The 20,273-nt window shown below is 40.9% G+C and overlaps 1 protein-coding gene across 3 annotated transcripts in view; it reads right to left on the bottom strand.

Annotated features, from left to right (window-relative positions):
* Positions 1–20,273, bottom strand: part of fbxo41 (F-box protein 41) — an 81,931-nt gene that overhangs the window by 29,185 nt on the left and 32,473 nt on the right. For all 3 annotated transcript variants that reach the window (XM_026171179.1, XM_026171181.1, XM_026171180.1), the window contains one exon: positions 5,912–6,119. In XM_026171179.1, the coding sequence (XP_026026964.1) occupies positions 5,912–6,119 (208 nt within the window). The remainder of the gene's footprint in view (positions 1–5,911; positions 6,120–20,273) is intronic.

Raw genomic sequence — 20,273 nt, forward strand, 5'->3', positions numbered from 1 at the left:
CAGAGAGAACCCTGTAATCTAAAATATTTGGTTGCAGCTCTGAGAGCAGGTTTTTAAAATGCATTTGCTTGTAAGTGTGCAATCTGACTCTCTGTGTTTGCCAGCGCAAAATCTTCCTTGTCGCTTTTTCACACCGTTCTCAAAGCTGCATGTGCACTGAAGTGTGCGTGTGTGAAGCCATGCCAGGTGGAACTCTGTGTACCAAACCGGCGACGTGCCACAGAGGGAAAATGTGCGCAAACACAGACAGTCTCCCTCCCTCTCTGCTCCCTCTCTTTTTCTCTGCTTCACTCACACAGCTTGTTTGTGGGCCACTGCCAGTGAAAATGGACCGTGGAGGAAACAGGCGAGTATCATCCATGCCTTTCATTCCTGGACAGACTGCAGTGAAGGCAGAGCAGGAGCACATCTCCAAGAAATGGGTTTAATCAAATGCATTCATCGGGAGGTATAACTCAATTTGGGTGACTTAAATTCGAGCCAAACGTCAGCATTTGTCTATTTCTACCTCTTCTGCTCTCTGTTACAAACCCAAAACATAATAAAGAATCACAGTCAGATTAAAGCTGCTGTATATTCCTCTCATTCTTTGTGAAAATTATATTACAGTCAGCCTGGAAAGAACAACAGAGTGAGCAGATAAACCATCCCTTCTCTCACCACCAGTCCTAAAATACCCCTGTCACTCTAAAACCTGTCTCGTAGGAAGATGAGGGCGACCTTTCTCAGGCCATATAGAGAGGTGGAGACACCCTTGACAGTATAACAAGGTGCCAACCAGTTAGTGCCTCCACACTTGTACTTGTCATGCTGATTACTCATAGTCCTACAGTGCACAAGCATGGAGACAAGAAACTGACTAAATGTAGGTAGTTTCAGGTCATTCACAGGTCATGTGGTTCTCTAATATTTCAAATCACAACAACAATCACCTTGAGATACTTTATATTGCAAGTTAAAGATCCTACAATAATACAGAGAAGCCCTAACTGTCAAACAACCTTTTATGAGCAACCACATGGCGAAAATGGGAATGAAAACTCCCTTTTAACAGGAAGGAAGGGACCTCTGGCAAAAGCATTTAACTTAGTGCAGATTTAGGGATTTCGTATTTAGTCACACTAAAGTACAAAAAGGAAGGCAACCTCCTTGCAACTAGTAAATAAAAAATAAGTATATAAATATCATATATAAAATAACCGATTGCAAGTAGTTGCAGCTACCAACTGGTCACCAAGTGTTTAAACATGCAACAGTATCAATCAGTTTCCATCATGAGGCGACTGCACATTTCACCTGATGGGAGGCAACCTTTCTCCAAACAATCACAGTCCAACTCAGACTGACTGAACTCTCAGACAGATTGGATAACCAACTGGTTTGCAAGCAACCGACATGTCATTTATAAACAAATTCAAACTGCCGGCACATTGCAATCAGTCTGAGTCAGTCTGCACTGACGAATGCAACACATCTACAGCATGTCTCCTTGTAACAGGGGCCTACATTGGTTATATTCTGGTTATGTTCCCATGTGAAATCGAGGTTGTTTATTTCCTATTTCATTTTGCAGTTAAATCTCCATCCTGCAGTAACTATGTCACCATCTGAACAGGAATTTCTGTGTGTATGAGGCTCTGGGTGAACTCTAAATGCGAGCAGTTAATGTGAATTTCTGTGCATCTTGCTGTCATCTGTTGCAACAGATTTACAACAGATGACAGCAGACTTGCAATTTTTACCATTTTATGACAGTTAATCGCCCATTAACCACACAGACTCTATGCCAATGCCAACTTCACCTCAATCAATCACAAACTGATTGCAGACTGGCTCTTGCAAAAAAAGAAGTCACTTTGAAAATGGAAACTGACTGCGAGTACTGTTGTTTCCCATCTTTAAAGGAACAAGATCGCAAGTTCGTTGCAACTATTGCAATAATCGTGATTATGGCACTGTCTCCAATCAGTGTTTCCGCTACAGTGTGACTGTAGCAGGCTTTTTGCCTGGTAAGTTGATAGTGGTTTATGGTGTTAATGTTTTTATAACCTCTTCTGAGACTGTTGTGTTCCTTGATACCTGCTGGATTTGTCAGTGTTAGAAAGGTTTGTGAGCTATGATGACTACAGCAGAAGAAGTTGAAGAGAAATACTTGTTTTCTCCTGTTCTGTCAGAGTCTGCCATGAACTCGGATGAATGAAATGTGCATTAGTGCATTCTTATCCTCATCATGTTCGTGGGCTGCATAAAATGTTACCAAGAGCCACACTTTAAAAGCCCTGACCTTAGAAAGAAGGATCACTCTGAATCAATACATTCACTCTTCTGAATCACCCCCTTTGTCTGCCCTGATGCCCTGAAAGGTTCACTCGAGGATGAAAATGAGTTGAATCATATGCTACGGCCAGATCTCAACCCAAGTGAAGAGCTACTGGAGAATTTGGACTGATTGGTCAGATAACATCCAATAATGGAATATCATTTGGAAAACATGTGGCCACAGTGGCCCAACTCCTTAGTAAAACACTTTATTTTGAAGATTTGTCTATAATTGGTCACCTGACTATAAAGCGATAACCCGAGGACGCCGACATCATCTGTGCACTCAGAGACGGTAATCCTAGGACATGATTCCTCTCAGGCAGCTCTGCACCACATCACATCTGATTAAAAATCATGCTGAAATCTTGAGCGAGAGCAAGAACTGTTTCCATGGCAGCATACACATTAGTGCATTGTGAAACAGGTGACCCCTTTTTTTTTCCATAAGTGTCGTACAGTAATTTGAATACGTGACATTAAGAACAGACTCTGTGTGCTTTTATAGCTTTTTTTAATCATTGTGTAATACGGCAAAACAAAAGGAGCAAGGAGGCATGGTTCAAGCACCGAGCCTGGAGATGAAGAGCTGCATTCCAGTTTTCTTTTTTAATAGGAGCACACTTTCTGATCAGGATGTACCGAGCTGCACAGCTTCACTGTTCCAACAGCTTTGATGCTGAATGCTGTAACAACTGTAAAACTGTACCTACTGTAATAATCCCTTGATGAAGGAAGATCACACTGATAGAGTATAAAATAAAATGCTTTGTATATTATCAGTTCAATATATACAGCTAGGCTTACCCCCATATCTTTGAAGAAAGGAATTTGTTTAATCAGTTTTATTTTAATTGAAAGCACTTTGGTTATAAATGTGCAATATTAATAAAATGCACTTGCATATATAGAGCACATGGTTATTAACAAAATCTAATCTATAGAAAACATTATCTCTTGTACAACGATATAAGGACTCACTTTATATCCAAACAATATAACCTTAAATAAAAACATCTGCACATTTAAACATATGGGGGGAAAGAATATGGGGATTCTAAATATGACTAAACATAGCTTGCATCCAAATATCACGTCACGTTTGACCTCTGATCTCACGTTTAATTTTCACATCTGCCTTTCTAACAAGTTGACCGTAAAATATGTTAGATATTTATAAGAGAGTATTGCCAAAGGAAAGAGACTGAGCTGTCTAGTTATCTAGAAATATCCCGTAGTATAATATGATATAGTATGCACAGGTTGTTCGTGTCCAGTTATTTACAAATCAATACCTATTTCCATGATCTACTCCTACATAAAGTTTACAATACTATTAAAATATAATGCAGTACTATTCCCTTAAAAGTAAATACTGCCCAGCAATGTTCCCTCTAAGCTGTGCACGTGCGCAATTGCGCACTGCTGCCACGGTCTCTGCGCACAGAAAATCTGTGTTGCGCACAAAATAAATCTAACCTGCATTGAAATTAAAATTAATACTTTAACAATTCTGTTTTGCAGTGTTAGTCAGTGAGTGACTGTCTGCGCCCGTATGGGATTAGAACGATGCCACCTTATCCCATAGTCCAGCCAATAATGCGATTTACATTCGTATATACGCAGCTAATCAACGTCGTTGACAGGCTATGACAGCGTCCTTACGTGCCGACACCGGTGTTTTAGCTAACAAAGCGGCGTGGCTGATGTGAAGTGAAGCCACATTAATGACAACGTGGACAACCATTGGAGATGTGAGCAGGACAGACGGAACAATTGACGGAAAAAGTGTGGACTTTATACCAGCGTTTAAATCGTGTTGATAGGCCACGTAAAACCAGAGTTATGATAAAAATATCTGCAATGTTTGGTTTCCTTGCTGAATACTATCGTTGTTTATATTTACTGCGGGAAGAAACTGTAAAAACGGCGTTTTATAAGAAAAAGGCTTGAAAGCGCTCTCCGCCTGTGAGCAAAAACAAACTCCACCCCTCTCTCCCTTTCCTATTCGTCCAAAAAAGTACCATGTCGACCAATCAAAAAACTGATATGGCAACGTGACATCTAGTTGTTAAGAAACGGGGGGAAGTTTTAGGAGTGACGGCGGTGCTTTGAGATTTGAGACGTTTAGCGCAAATCTTATGTAGTTAGTGTGTAGTTTTGTTGTGTGTGTCAGAACAATGAGGCGACTGCTGAATGTTACACGTGTTACAGCAGTGATACATCTTCTGTTGTCAGGCCTGCAGGTACCAGGCTGTTGTTCTCCTTTATCTCATAGTGGACAGAAATTATTTTTTGAAGTGGCACAAATAATTTGTGTGGCATCAGATTTGATGCAGAACAGCTGATTGTTCTGTAAATAGTTTGAAATGTTTATTTAAAACTGCCTTGGCTGCATTTAAAAAAAACATAGCTGCAAAAATCTTTGTTGTTTGCCAAACTGAGTAACCTTTTTGAAGAAGTAGCTATATAATTAATTGCCCAGCATTGGTCATTATATACTATAGAGAGCTACAGGACTCTCTCCCAGACCACAGACTCATAATACAAGTCAGAGCTTTTTTTTAAAAAGAAAGAAACTTGTGTTTTCAAAATTGGAGTTCAAGTTATTTGTACTTCCAATAGTGTTAACATACTGCACAGGTGAATGACTAGATTTTTTTTACATTTTCATTGTAAGTGGGCTAAAGCAGTTAATTAAAAGTAGTCTAACATAAATGTAAATGCTGTAATTTGATTATTTTAATAAACCATGTAACTTGGATGGATTAGATGCTGGCGTGACCACAGTGCACACGTCTGATGTCGCTCACAGTGGTCCAAGGGACCGCTCAGGGAGTTTGTGTGTTCGCTCAGACACGTGAAAAATTAGAGGGAACATTGTTGCCCAGAGAGTGACGTGCCGGCAGAGGTTTGTCTTGTTTTGTTTCTTATGTTTTCACAGAAGGGGTAATAATTGCTCCGAATAAGCAAACCAAATAAAAATATCAGAATTTGGTGCATCACTAATCCAGAATAATATCTTATTTAATTTCAACTGCTCATATGTGAAAAACAGGCAGCGACTACCCTTCAGTTCAGTAAAACACAGTAGACTTGCTGTCTCAGGCATCTTGAAGTCTATTACCGGTTCGAGCTGTGGTGCATTACAGAGGCATAAATCAATACAATCTATGGTTATGTACTTTTCATCAGCAACAAGCTGCTCTGTTAATGACTGCCAGAATGCTGGAAGTGGAGTTTCCTGCAGTTTAAGGAGTCTTTAAGAGTCTCTGGAAGTGAAAAAAGTCACTACTAAATGTTAATGAAACATTACTTATTTGCAATAAAACTAAGAATGTTACTTACTTTTGCCAGTTAAAATGTGCTACAAAATTACATAGAAAAAGTTCATCGGAAAATCAACCAACGACAATCGGTGTGATAAGGAGCAGTTAAATATTTAAAAACCAATTTGTACATCAGGTGTTGTTACGTATGGCACAAAATATGTTATATATTATATGCATTATATATTTTTTTTTCTTTTGACAGGAACTATCACACGTTTCATAGTGTGAACCTACAGCAACGTGTATTCAAAAATCCTAACCTGGCGTCCGTTGCCCTTCGAGGCCTGCAGGCTGCAGCGTCCCAGGCTGCCGTTCGGCGTGGTGCCACAGCTGCTGATGATCTGCAGCTGTTTTTCGGCCCGGTCGGCTCGGTCCAGAAGCTCCTCAATGAACTGCTGCAAGCGTACCTTAGCGTTTGCTTCACGGGCCGCCGTCTCCTGAAGGAACTGGTCAATCTGGGCGACCTCCCTGTGGGCACAAGGGGAAGAGGTGTGAACCTTTCCTTCTTGCTGGAAGCTAGGATTCATGAAATAAGATATTTGGAGGGCTGTGGGGAAAATTAGAGATCTCCTAAACCTCCTTCATTCAGAAACATTCATGTCCTGATGACATTTTTGCGCACACAAGTTTATTAATGCATGTGGGTACAGATTTTGCCTTCAAAAGCCTCTCTCACGCATCCACCAGCTGTACCGCCCTTTTCTGAAAACAGACACCGAGGGTTGATGACACAGATAAATAAACAATACAACCACAAAAGCAGAGAGAGTAGAGGGTGAGAGAGCAGCTGGATACTTGCACTGCAAACACAGCAGGGCAAATTCCTGTCATTTCAAGGGACAGCGAGTGACCCAGACAGCCTTGGTCTTAATTTCAGGGCAGTTTAATAGTCTCAGATGCATTTTGCATTCAATTATAGTTGCACTAGTTTCTGTAATAGCTTCCTCTGTTGGCACCATATGTGTGTGAGGGGAGTAGGAACTGGTAGAAGAGAAGACAGCTTACTGAAATCAATGACAACTTGTTAGTCAGCTGCAAAAGCTTCAGAACAAAAGCTTCTCATCAAGGGATATCAATAAACTTATCTAAAACTAATGATGGACAGTTTCCGACCCTAAATGTCTCTAAGAGTGAAGTGACCCAGAAGTATCTGTGTGGCAGCCATAATAAGAGCTGCTCTAGATACTGAGGAAAGGTGCTCTAGTGCTTCCTTTATTGCCTCCTTTAGGAGAGGACACACTGGACCATCCTTTATCCAAGTAAAAGAGGTCATTCATAGCAATTTAACCAATCATAAAAACAATAACATAACTGCTAATTCAATGTTAGTTAAGAATGTGTTTTTGCATTTCATGCCATGACCTGCAGGTATGATTTGACTTTTGACACCAACCCACAGTTCCTAAATTACTTACATCAAAGTTAGTTTGAACTTGATTAGGTTTCACTGTAGTTCCATTTGTATTTGTTTTTTTTTTAAGCACAGTCAGATTCACCTTTCCTTCATACTGTGATACTGATTTGAAAGTGATTCGGAAAAAGAGAAAGGAGGTAAATTTGTCTGCACTATTCAAATGTACCGTAAGTCAGATGAGAGAGAAGCTAATCCTACTGACTTAGAGCTGAATAAAGGCATAAAGATAATAACAGATGAATAAACAGGTAAACAAAAAAAATGCAATGAAAATATATCAGTAAATGAATGAAAGTAAAATACAATAAAAAGGAAAGTCTTGCGTTTGCTTTTAAAAATCTCAACAGTCTGAGCAGCCACCAGGTCATCAGGTAGACTGCTCCATAAACATGGAGCACAATAACTAAACGATATCTTTGTGACTGGGAACCTTAAACCAGCAGAGACCTTACAATTGGTGTAATGTGGCCTCCCTCTCTGGTCCTTGCCAATACGTGCAGCAGAGTTTTGAAGTTAACGCAGTGGCCAAGATTTCTCTGGAAGAGGATTGATCTGATCGATTAATCCTGTAAGTGTGACTCTGTGTCTCTGCATTAGCTTAAAAAAGACACGGTCGGACTCTTGCAATGTGCTTGAAATAATAAAACACATTAACTTATTGTGGGCAGAAGAGACAAAGCTTTAGCTTTTTAGCTGAAAAATAATAACAGCTTGAGTAGATGGTATTAAACAACAAGCAGGTCTGAACACATCATAAGTCGGACGAGAGCAAGTTCCACAATTTAGGACCCACAGTCCTTTGGTCTTTTGAAAAGTTTTCCCTTGTTGCCTGATACAAACTAAAAATCTGTCTTTTACTCATTTCCAAATCTACAAAAATATGTGAATATAATATTTAATGCTCATCAATCCAAATGTCTACAGCTTCCAAGGTCTTTTTCCTTTATTGGTCTCTGACTGTATCCATACAAACATCCCAGTGTTTACCGTCTAAACAATGTCAGAGAGGAGAGCTTATTAAACTATCTGACCTTCAGGAAGCAAAAGAAAAGTTCAGAGGATTCCTGCAGACATGGAATGGAGACATATAACCCGTGCCACTTCAATTTAAATGGATTTGTGGTCATGAAACAAGCAAAGCCACTTATTTCATGTCAAATTAATGTCAAACATCCGCTGTTGCTAAACCATCATACGATGCAGAATCCAAAACAGCAACAACACGCACAACTTCCTGAAATGGGGACAAGCTGAGATAAAAATAGCTTCGAGCCTGGCACAGATAACTTTTCTTATCTTCAGGCAAAGATTATAAAAAGAAAACGACTCCAGAATTAGTCAAGGTAGCAAACTGTAGGCCAGCAATAAATGTGCTTTAACATCAGTGAGTAAATAATCAGCGAGTCTGGAAATTATGTCAGAATCAAACGGCTTCTCACCACGATGAAATGTGATCGACTGTGATTAGAGCTCGGAGTCACTTAGTAATTGCTCACAACTTTAGATAGCATGATTTTTATCAAGTGCTCACTAACCGAATTGTATAAAGTTGAGCCTACATTGATTAAGAGGCCTGCTACTGTACACTATCTACACTACTCGAGATAAAAATCTTTGTGTTTATGTACACAGAAAACATTAAGCATGTGTGTCTTGTTGTAAACTGTCTTATCTCACCATCACCACACTGTTAATTCCCAACGATGCATCTCATTATGTTTAGTTTTGCAAAAGGAAAAAGAGGAAAATCCAGCCCAACACATTTAGGTGATTTGATGACCGGGGACAAACTGAACATGTGAGGATCTGGTTTTAGCCAACATGAAGATAAACTGTTCAGCAGAGAACAACATTCTCCAGAGGACTTTAAGTCTTTAGATATATTTAAATGAGTGCTGTCACCGTTAATCTCATTACAATGACGTTAACGCCATAACTGCAGTAACGCGGCAAATCTCCGTTAGCGAGTTAACGCGGCCTCAACACGTTAGCGCGGTTAGCTCGTTAACGCGTTAGGGACGATCCGCGTTAATGCGGTTATGACATTAACGTCATTTTAACAAGATTAATGCTGACGGCATTAATTTAAATCCAAATTTTAATGTTATGTTTACACAGCTTGTCTTTTTCCTGTCTTTCTCCGTTCACCCCAACAACTCTGCTAGTTGAAGGGCACATGACCCACATGATGACTACGAATTCTGAATTCTGTATGTCAAGTTTGGATTCAACTCCTGATCATTTAGGACTGACAGAGATTTTGTGAATTTTAGTGTGACGTATATCACACGTGTGTGCTACACGGTGGGTAGCACTGTTGCCTCATGGCAAGAAGGTCCTGAGTTCAATTTCACCATCAGGCCGGTGCCTTTCTGTGTGGAGTTTGCATGTTCTCTCTGGGCAGTCTGGCTTCCTCCCACAGTCCAAAGACATGCAGTTAATGGGGATAGGTTAATCGGTAACTCTAAATTGCCCATAGGTGTGAGTGCGAATGGTTGTCTGTGTCTATGTGTTAGCCCTGCAGCAGACTGGTGACCTGTCTAGAGTGTACCCTGCCTCTCGCCAGCGCTCCAGCCCCCCAGCGACTCTGAAAAAGGATAAGTGGAATAGAATGGATGGATTGTATAGCTCAGGACTGGTCTTAATTGTCTTTCTGTGTAAAATCCACTTTACAAATAAAATTGCTCCGCCTCAAGGAAAAGAAGGGATAAACAATAACAGAAGAACCAGTGATAAGAGTAGTTTCCTCTCCTCTTTGTGCAATCTAGATGAGCTTTCATAGATAATAAGGTTTACACAGAACAGTCTCCAGTCAAATTAACCATTTTAGTGAATGATTGTAGTTCTTAAGGCTGGTGACTACTGCCCTCTTCAAAAACCATATGGCAAATGATGGTTGGAGGAGTCCTAAAGTCATAATGACGTAAATAAGCAAACAGCTTCTGCAGATTATATCATTAAATCATCCTACACTAAACATGCATCTCATTATGTTTAATGACTTCAAGAACTATTTACTTTGATTTAATAATTAGATCTGTACATAATGAGATGTCTCATTAGAAAACCTGAAGCTGACGTTTTGTTCTCATTATTCGGTTTAATAAACAGAGGACACAACGACTGAGTATTGTTTTAAGTTCAGCCTCCAGAAAAGTAGCAAATATCCATTTGAGAAAATCCTGGAATAGACATTATTGAGCTTGGTTAGTATGCACTCAAAATTAGGGCGCATGTGATTCAGGATCTAAATTTTCATGCATCTTTAATTTGTCTTAATTAATTATTCAGCTGTATCAGGAGATGGATACACCAACCCCGTGATGGACGCCACACAGGAACACTTTTCCCATCCTTCCCCAATGCTGCCTGACAGCCTAACAGACGCTTTACTCGGTCTTATGCTAACGAAGAAGGAAGGAAATGAGGCGAGAGAACAAAAGAACACGATTGATGGTAAAGGATGGTCAGAAAGGAAGAAAAGGAAAAATAAATATTTCTGTCAGTTTTTGGTAAGATCTAAATTCAATAAAAAAGACAGACAAGGAGACGAGAAATAGGGAGCTGAAGCTGAAGAGGAAGGAAGGGCCACAACGACTGTGAGAAAAAAAAAAAATAACACACTGCAGAAGCTAAAAGATCAGACAGCAAACAGAAAGCTGCAGTCATGTGGAAGAAGAAAGCACAGGAGGTTTAAGGAGAGGAGGGAAATGGGATGTAGCTGCTTCCTGTTGTCAATCCCAATTTTTTACACACACTGACATATTCACAACACCTCACTCTCACACCTCCGAAAAAATACCTCAAGGTGATAAACATGCCTGGGTGTTTACCTGGAAAAGAAGAAATCCCATCTTTTCAGGCTATTCCAGGTGAACGTTAGCCAATGGTGACATAGAATTTTGTCCTTTCATGCACTTTTCAGTGATCTTCATAGTAAACGACACAGCATACATCTTATTTTCACACTATTTTCTATAACTTTGAGAAATAATTGAGACCTTGTAATACTAAAAAAAAAAAAAACAGCTGAGAGTTTAGTGAGAAGATGAAAGTTTCTCTGACATTGGTAAGCTGATGGTTAGCTTACTTAACAAAAAGACTGCAAACAGTGGGAAAACAGTCTGCTAAGATTTGTCCAAATTTCACAAATAAAAACAATTTACAACATTCATCCAACTGGTCCTATTTTTTTTTTTTAACTTTCGATGGAAATGTCAAAAGAACTGAGCATCCTTTAAATGCCGTAGTCTACCTGAGTGTCATTGCTGACCATGTTCATCCCTTTATGACCACAGTGTACACATCTACTGATAGCTGCTTCCAGCACGATAATGCGCCGTGTCACAAACCTCAAATAATCTCAGACTGGTTTCTTAAACGTGATGAGTTCACTGTACTGGACTCCACAGTCACCAGCTTTCGATCTAATTTGGTTTGTGGTGGAACAGGCGATTCACATCATCAATGTGCAGCCGACAAATCTGCAGCAACTGTGAGATGCTAACATGTTAATATGGAACACAACCTCAGAGGAATGTTTCCAACCCCTTGATGAAGAAGTTAAAGCAGCTGTGAAGGTAAACAGGCTCCAACCAAGTATTAGTATTATGAAACCAAATGTTTTAAGACAAGAATCAGGAACTTTTGTTTTGGAGCAACTGGAACACCGCCGCCGATTTTTCCAAGAACCACAGGGCAAGTTGCATCTGCGTCCATTTCATTCAAGAGAAAGGCACACGTCTCCACAGCCAACATCTCTGAAGCTACACACAAACACCCACAAGATAAAAAAAATGTATGCATGTGCATTTGATTTTGCACTTAACTGAAAATTTGAGAGCCATCTGGACACTACCTGCTCGGCACCAAACAGCAGACAGCTGGCGACTGTATGAAGCACTAAGAAGCAACGACTCCAAAAACAAATGTAAACACTTCAGCTTAGAAAAGACACGGATAATAAGACGTGTTCAGCTGAAGGGTTTTGTCTAAATGTTCATTACAGTGACTGGTCAACCTCCTGTCACAGCTGTCATCATCTGTGGCCATTAATTTAAAATTATGCTTTATTAATATTTAAGAGCAGAGATGATTGACTAAAAGGCCTGGATAAAGACGACGAGGCTTTCTCTCCTTTAACAAAGGACAGCTGCTCGCATGTCGTTCTGTTTTGACACCTGGATTTTTTATTCTTGTTTCTGATGGTTTGTTTTCTGGGGTTTTTTTTGGTTTACATTGTGTTATCATGTCATAGTGTCACACATTTGTATGCATTACACAGAAGCACACAGTGAGGTAGGCAGCATGAAGAGCATGGCGACATGAGAGGAGATGTGAGACGGACGAGGATGAAAGGCTGTGAGAAAGGGGATGATAAAAGAGTTGCAGGCTAAAATGTGCTGCTTTTTCACAGAAAACCTGGTTTCCCAAGAAACCGCTAATCCTGGTCTTTGCTGCCTCCGATCAATCGGGAGAAAATAAACATTTTACTGCGGGTGGACCAGCTCTCTGGAAATCTCAATTCCCATTACAAACAGACAGATGGCTGAGTAACCCTGAGATACAAAAGCAAGGTGACGATCTGCAGCATTTCAGATGCATGAAAGAACGAATTCATTACATGGGAAAGGTCAACAAAAATTCAGGTGTCTTTAGAAACAGAATAGATATGTCCTGAAAAGCATGTTCGCAACGATGAGGTTTTGTATATCTGCATCCAATCTTTCAGAAAGCGGAAGTGCAAGTTAAACAAAAATGTGGGAGAAGACAACCAATCTACAATAATGATGGTATGAATGAGTAGTAGATGTCTTCAAAACTGCTTATTTAATCAAACACCCTGTGAACCGCAAATATAGCAATTAAGCTATATTTGCTACTGCTTAATTAATTAAGCAGTAGCCATGCTCTTAATTAATTAAGCAGTAGCAGGTTTTCTATTTGGGATTTTAAACAGATGATAAAAATGGGTCCATGAAGTCATTTTTGTGTTGCAAGGGAGACAAACATTTTAACATATACAGTACTGTGTAAAAGTCCAGAGTTGGACTTCCGGTTGAGCTTTGATGGAGTAGGACGCGAGTCTGGGAGCTCCCGCCGATTTCGATTAAATTGTTATTTATTCGCGCGTTTTGGCCGTATTTTCAGTCCTGTTTTGGTTTGTGGATTGTCTTGTTGAGAAGTTTTACTCGGGCCGGCGTAAAATGGCAGCAAAAAATGTTAAAACCCGCAGTACTATTCAGACACAACTGAGGCCTAGTTTGCAAACCGCGACCACACCCTCGAGTGAGCCGTCGTCTCCTGCAAAGCCCCCCACATGTCAAGCTAATCCTGATATTGAGGCTCTCAAGGTCGAGTTGCTGGCTTCGCTGAGGAAAGATATCGCCGACAGCTTTAAAAAGGAACTTCAGGATACTCTGGGTGATGCTTTGTCTACCATTAAGTTCGACCTGCAGGCGGTGAAGACGCAGCTGGCGATCGATAAAGCTGCAAATGACGCTACCATGTCTGAGCTAAAAGGTACGGTGAAGGAGATGGAGCACGCACTTACTGTCTGCTCTGATGATATAGCTGAGATGAAAAACACTATCAAGGGTCTCACAGCTCATGTAGCCAAGCTGGAAAGTAAGTGTGAAGATTTGGAGTCCAGATCGCGGCGCAACAATGTTAGGATAGTGGGAGTACCGGAGGGCCCTGACACGTGCACCACTGCCGCCGTAGCTTCCTTGCTGAAAGAAGCATTTGATCTGGGGAAGGAGCCGCTTTTGGATCGTTCGCACAGGACCCTCCAACCCGCACCTAAGCCTGGCGACCGTCCACGAGCCATTGTATGCAGGTTTCATTACCACACTGACTGTGTCGACATTTTACGACGTGCTAGAGAACGCCGACAGATTAAAGTTGGAGATCGGACCATCTCAGTCTTCCCCGACTACACCGCCAGGGTGGCACGGGCTCGTGCTGCTTTCAACACGGTCAGGCAGCAACTCCGTGGCATTGACGGTGTTCGGTATGGCCTGCTTCATCCAGCGCGACTCCGCATCACATATAAGGGTGTCGAGAAGGACTTTGTTTCGGCAGAGGAGGCCAGTGATTATGTCAAAACTTTGATTTCTGGGTGAGCCTCGTTAGCTCCTCAGTTTGATACTGTAATGCTGCTAAGGGTTCACGCTCTCCTTAGGTTTAACGCCACCTGTGCATTGTTTTCTTAGGCCATTGTGCTGGTTCCTTTTATTTTCATTGTTATTTATTGAAACTGGATCATATAATATACTCTTGAACTTCGGACCAGTCCGGCACAATCTTCTCCAAGCTTGCTGCATTGATTTGCATAGGACTGAGTTGTTTTTCGTTTCTGTTAAATTTTTATTTATTTATTTTTTTGTTTGGTTGTTTTTGTTTTAATTGTTTATCTATTTATGTATGTTGTTTTTTGTTTTTTTAAATTTTATGCACGTTCGGTGACTTGTTGGAAAGTTCTCCTTCTGAGGAAGTCATATTTTGTACTGTGAGATCTTTTTTTGGTTGGTTGGTTTCCTTTTTATTTTTTCCCTTTTTAAAAAAAACATGTTTACTGTTACGCGCACACTGTTATGCTGTAGAGAAGTTGGTGAGAGGTTATTTTTCCCTCTCTCGCTTTTATTTTTATTTAGACAACAATTAGTCCAGTCACTTCGGTGAATCATTTTTGCTACTTTGGGGGTACACTGCTGTCTCCTTTGTTCTGTTCTGTGGAGACTTGGGGGTGTATTTGTGTTCAGGGTTGGGTTGGGGGGGGGCTGTCCCATTTCGGCTCTTCATGGCCACTGGCATTTTGGTTTGGTCTTTTTCCTCTTCCTTTTTGTAAATGGTTAATGGAAATATAGACCCCAGCATTGCTGGGTCAGGTATGCCTCTTAGATTCATTAGTTGGAATATCAGAGGTATGGGTAACCCTGTTAAGAGATCTAAGGTTTTTACTCACTTGAAACGTCTAAATTCTGACATAGCATTTTTACAGGAGACTCATCTTCGCATTAAGGATCATTATAGGTTATATTGCCCTTGGGTAGGTCAGGTCTTTCACTCAAATTTTAATTCGAAGGCTAGAGGAGTGGCCATTCTCATTAATAAGAAAGTTCAATTCACTTTGACCAATGTTGTCGCTGATAGGAACGGTAGATACATCATTGTTGCTGGTACCCTAATGCAGAAAAAGGTTTTGTTGGTAAATGTATATGCCCCGAATTTTGATGATGCTGAATTCGCTAATAGATTGCTGAGTAACATCCCCTTTCTGAATACACATTTGCTTATCCTTGGTGGTGATCTGAATTGTGTTTTTGATCCAATTTTGGATCGATCTAGTCCTCGTAATTTGACTCAATCATCTATGTCTAAAACATTCTCAGATTTTATGAAACAGAATGATCTTGTTGATCCATGGAGATTTCGCAACCCTTCAATCAAAAAATTTTCATTCTTCTCTCAGGTCCACCAGTCTTATTCCAGGATTGATTATTTTTTCATCGACAGAACTCTTAATTCATGTGTTAATTCTTCCGACTATTCTGGTATTGTAATATCTGATCATTCTCCTCTGCTATTGGATGTTCATCTTTCTACCCATAAACGTAGCCCTCCACTTTGGAGATTTAACTCTCTCCTTCTGGCGGATAAAGAATTTTGTGAATTTATTTCAGGCTCTATTGAGGAGTTCTTGTCCTTCAATCAGGATGATTCTGTCTCATATTCTCTGCTATGGGAGACTCTTAAATGCTACCTGAGAGGTCAAGTTATTTCTTACTCTGTCCGTGCTAATAAAAAGATTAATGCCAGGCTTAAAGAACTTATAGCTGCAATTAGTAACCTTGATCAAAGTTATACACTGAACCCTTCTCCAGAATTACTGAAGCAGCGCCTTGATTTGCAAGCAGAATTTGATCTTATGTCAACCAAAGAGGCTGAGCACTTATTACTACGCAGTCGTGGCTCATATTACGAATATGGTGACAAGGCTAGTCGCTTGTTGGCACATCAGTTACGACGTCAGGCCTCCTCGCGCGTGATCCCCATTATTAAACACTCTGATGACAATATTACTACAGATCCCTTGGAAATTAATTCTACCTTTAAAACATTTTACTCTTTGTTGTACAGGTCCGAATTTCCCACGGATAAAGCTAAAATGAATGCATTTCTTCATAATCTTTCAAACCCTGTTATTGGTGCTAATGATGCGGGGCAATTGGACTCCCCATTATCTGTTGAAGAAGTATTAAAAGCTATTACAGCTATGCAGTCTAATAAAGCCCCGGGCCCGGATGGGTTTCCAATTGAATTCTATAAAACATTTATTGGTAAATTGGCACCATTGCTTTTGTCTGTGTTTAACGAATCCTTGGAAACCGGTTCATTACCACCTACTTTCACACAAGCAACCATAGCGCTCCTTCTCAAAAATGACAAGGACCCAACCTCCTGTGGTTCCTACAGGCCATTATCTCTGCTTAATGCCGATGCAAAGGTATTGGCTAAAGTAATTTCATCTCGCCTTGAGGATGTGCTTCCTCGAATTATATCTGAAGAGCAGAATGGCTTTATAAAGGGACGGCAATTGTTTTTTAATACCCGTACACTCTTTAATGTTATTTACTCAAAGCGTCTATCTGAACTTCCTGAACTTGTGATTTCTTTAGATGCTGAAAAGGCTTTCGATAGGGTGGAGTGGGAGTACTTGTTTGCAGTTTTAGAGAAATTTGGTTTTGGTGATAAATTTATTTCCTGGATTCGGCTTCTTTATTCGTCCCCTAAAGCCAGTGTTCATACTAATGATGTTTACTCTGATTATTTTGCGCTGGGTCGTGGTTGTCGTCAAGGTTGCCCTTTGTCTCCCTTACTCTTTGCCATTGCCATCGAGCCTCTGTCTATTACATTGCGATCTTCTTCTGTATTCAGGGGAATCATCCGTAATGGAATTACACATAAAGTATCATTGTATGCGGATGACTTGTTATTATATATGACTGACCCCGCATGCTCCATCCCTGCTGTTTTAAGTATTCTGGAGAACTTCAGTTCGTTTTCAGGTTATAAATTGAATTTGGGGAAAAGTGAGTGTTTTCCTGTTAATACGGCTGCACGTCAACTTCAACAGTCCGATCTACCCTTTCGTCTCAGTCCGTCTGGGTTTAAGTACTTAGGGATTAACGTGACTCGCTCTCTAGCTGGCCTTAAATCAGCAAATTTGTCTCCTCTTATATCTAGGGTCACATCTGATATTCAAAGATGGGGTAATCTCCCCCTTTCTTTAATCGGTAAGATTAACGTTGTTAAAATGAACATCTTACCAAAATTTTTATTTTTATTTCAGTCAATTCCCTTATTTTTGCCGAAACATTTTTTTGTTTCACTGGACAAGATTATTGGTTCTTTCATTTGGGGAGGGAAGCCACCTAGGGTCTCTAAAACTTTGCTGCAGCGATGCAGATTTAGTGGAGGACTTGCATTACCTAATTTTTTAGTCTATTACTGGGCCGCTCACATCCATAAACTTTGCTACTGGCTAAAATCTTCTGGTTCCTCGTGGTGTAAATTGGAGCTATCATCATGTAAGGGCTCTTCTTTACCGGCTTTGCTCTATTCCTCTTTACCCGTGAGACCCTCTCTGTACACTGATAATCAGGTGGTTCTTAACACACTCAAAATCTGGTTTCAGTTTAGACGTCACTTTAATTTTGTAATGCCGTCTTCCTCGGGTCCTCTAAGCGACAACCATTTGTTTCCCCCTTCACTTTTGGACTCGACATTTTCAGTGTGGTGTGACAAGGGTATAAAACAGTTCAAACATTTATATGTGGATGGTGTTTTCGATAGTTTTCCCAACTTGTCTTCTCGTTACAATCTCCCTGTTACCCATTTGTTTCGCTATTTTCAAATTCGAAATTTTGTTGCTAAGTGTTTCCCAAATTTCCCCTCTCTGCCTCCAGAACAGCAGTGGGAAACTACGTTATCATTTATTCCTCATCACAGAGGAACCATTTCGAAACTCTATGATGCTATTCTGTCTTTTAGTAACCACTCTAATGTTAAGCTTAAGCGTACATGGGAAGAAGAACTGGGATTTCGAATACATGAGGAGTCTTGGGAACAGGCTATAGCGAGAGTACGATCTTCCACCTCCTGTGCTCGTCTTGGACTTATTCAATTTAAGGTCATACACAGGGTGCATTTCTCTAAGTCTAGACTTTCTGAATTGTATCCAGAAGTGGAAAATAAATGTGATAAATGCCATGGTTCTCCTTGTCACCTTAGCCACATGTTTTTTCTGTGCCCTGAGCTACAAGGTTTCTGGACAAGGTATTTTGCTATTATGTCAACTGTTCTTGGGGTAACTCTTCATCCTTGTCCTCTGATTGCTGTATTTGGGATTCCTGCTCGCTCACTTACACTTGATTCCACACAAAGGGATATTATAGCCTTCACATCCCTATTAGCGAGACGTCTAATATTGTTGCATTGGAAGTCTGTTAAGTGTCCTACTATTTCCCGGTGGCTTAAAGATGTCATGTTTTTTTTAAAACTTGAAAAAATTAAATATACGTTGAGAGGTTGCACAGCCAAATTTTTTCACAAGTGGCAACCCTTTATCTCTTATTTTGCTAGTCTAGAGGTATTGCCTGTTTAAATCTACTTTTGTTACTGTTATATTCCTCTAATATGTTTGATGGTTGTGTTGATCTGTGTGGGACTGGGGGGGGGCGTTGTGTTTTGTTTTTTTTGTTTTTTTTTTTCATGTATGTATATGTATATATATATACACTGGACCAGCTCTTTGTCCTCTCGAGGATACTTGAGGGTGCATGGGAGTTTGCCCAACCAGTCTACATGTGTTTTGTGGACCTGGAGAAGGCATTCGACCGTGTCCCTCGGGGCGTCCTGTGGGAGGTGTTGCGCGAGTATGGGGTGTCTGGCCCATTGCTACGGGCCATTCAATCCCTATACAACCGTTGCAAGAGCTTGGTTCGCATTGCCGGCAATAAGTCGGACTCGTTCCCGGTGGGTGATGGGCTCCGCCAAGGCTGCCCTTTGTCTCCGGTTCTGTTCATAATTTTTATGGACAGGATTTCTAGGCGCAGCCAAGTGGCGGAGGGCTTTCGCTTTGGTGGCCTCAGAATCTCATCTCTGATTTTTGCGGATGATGTGGCTCTGTTGGCTTCATCGGGTGAGGGCCTCCAGCTCGCACTGGAGCGGTTCGCAGCCGAGTGTAACGCAGCGGGAATGAGGATCAGCACCTCCAAATCTGAGGCCATGGTTCTCAGCCGGAAAAGGGTGGAGTGCCCACTCCGGGTCGGGGATGAGTTCCTGCCCCAAGTGGAGGAGTTCAAGTATCTCGGGGTCTTGTTCGCGAGTGATGGGAGAAGGGAGCTGGAGATCGACAGACGGATTGGGGCTGCGGCTGCAGTAATGCGGACGCTGCACCGGTCAGTCGTGGTGAAGAGGGAGCTGAGTGTAAAAGCGAAGCTCTCAATTTACCGGTCGATCTACGTCCCTACCCTCACCTATGGCCACGAGCTGTGGGGAGTGACCGAAAGAACGAGATCGCGGATACAAGCGGCGGAAATGAGCTTCCTCCGAAGGGTGGCTGGCCTCTCCCTTAGAGATAGGGTGAGAAGTTCGGCCATCCGGGAGGGGCTTAGAGTAGAGCAGCTGCTGCTCCACATCGAAAGGAGCCAGCTGAGGTGGTTCGGGCATCTGGCAAGGATGCCCCCTGGGCGCCTCCTGGGCGAGGTGTTCCAGGCATGTCCCACCGGGAGGAGGCCCCGGGGCAGACCCAGGACACGCTGGAGAGATTATATCTCTCGGCTGGCCTGGGAACGCCTTGGTATTCCCCCGGACAAGCTGGAGGAGGTGGCTGGGGAGAGGGAGGTCTGGACCTCTTTGCTTAGGCTGCTACCCCCGCGACCCGACCTCGGATAAGCGGATGAAGATGGATGGATGGATGGATATATATATATTATATATATATATATATATATATATATATATATATATATATATATATATATATATATATATATATATTATATATATATATATATATATATATATATATATATATATATATATGTATATAATATATATATATGTATATATATGTATATAATATATATATATATATATGTATATATATATATATATATATATATATATGTATATAATATATA

This window comes from Astatotilapia calliptera, chromosome 6, assembly GCF_900246225.1.
Source record: "Astatotilapia calliptera chromosome 6, fAstCal1.2, whole genome shotgun sequence".
Lineage (NCBI taxonomy): Eukaryota > Metazoa > Chordata > Actinopteri > Cichliformes > Cichlidae > Astatotilapia > Astatotilapia calliptera.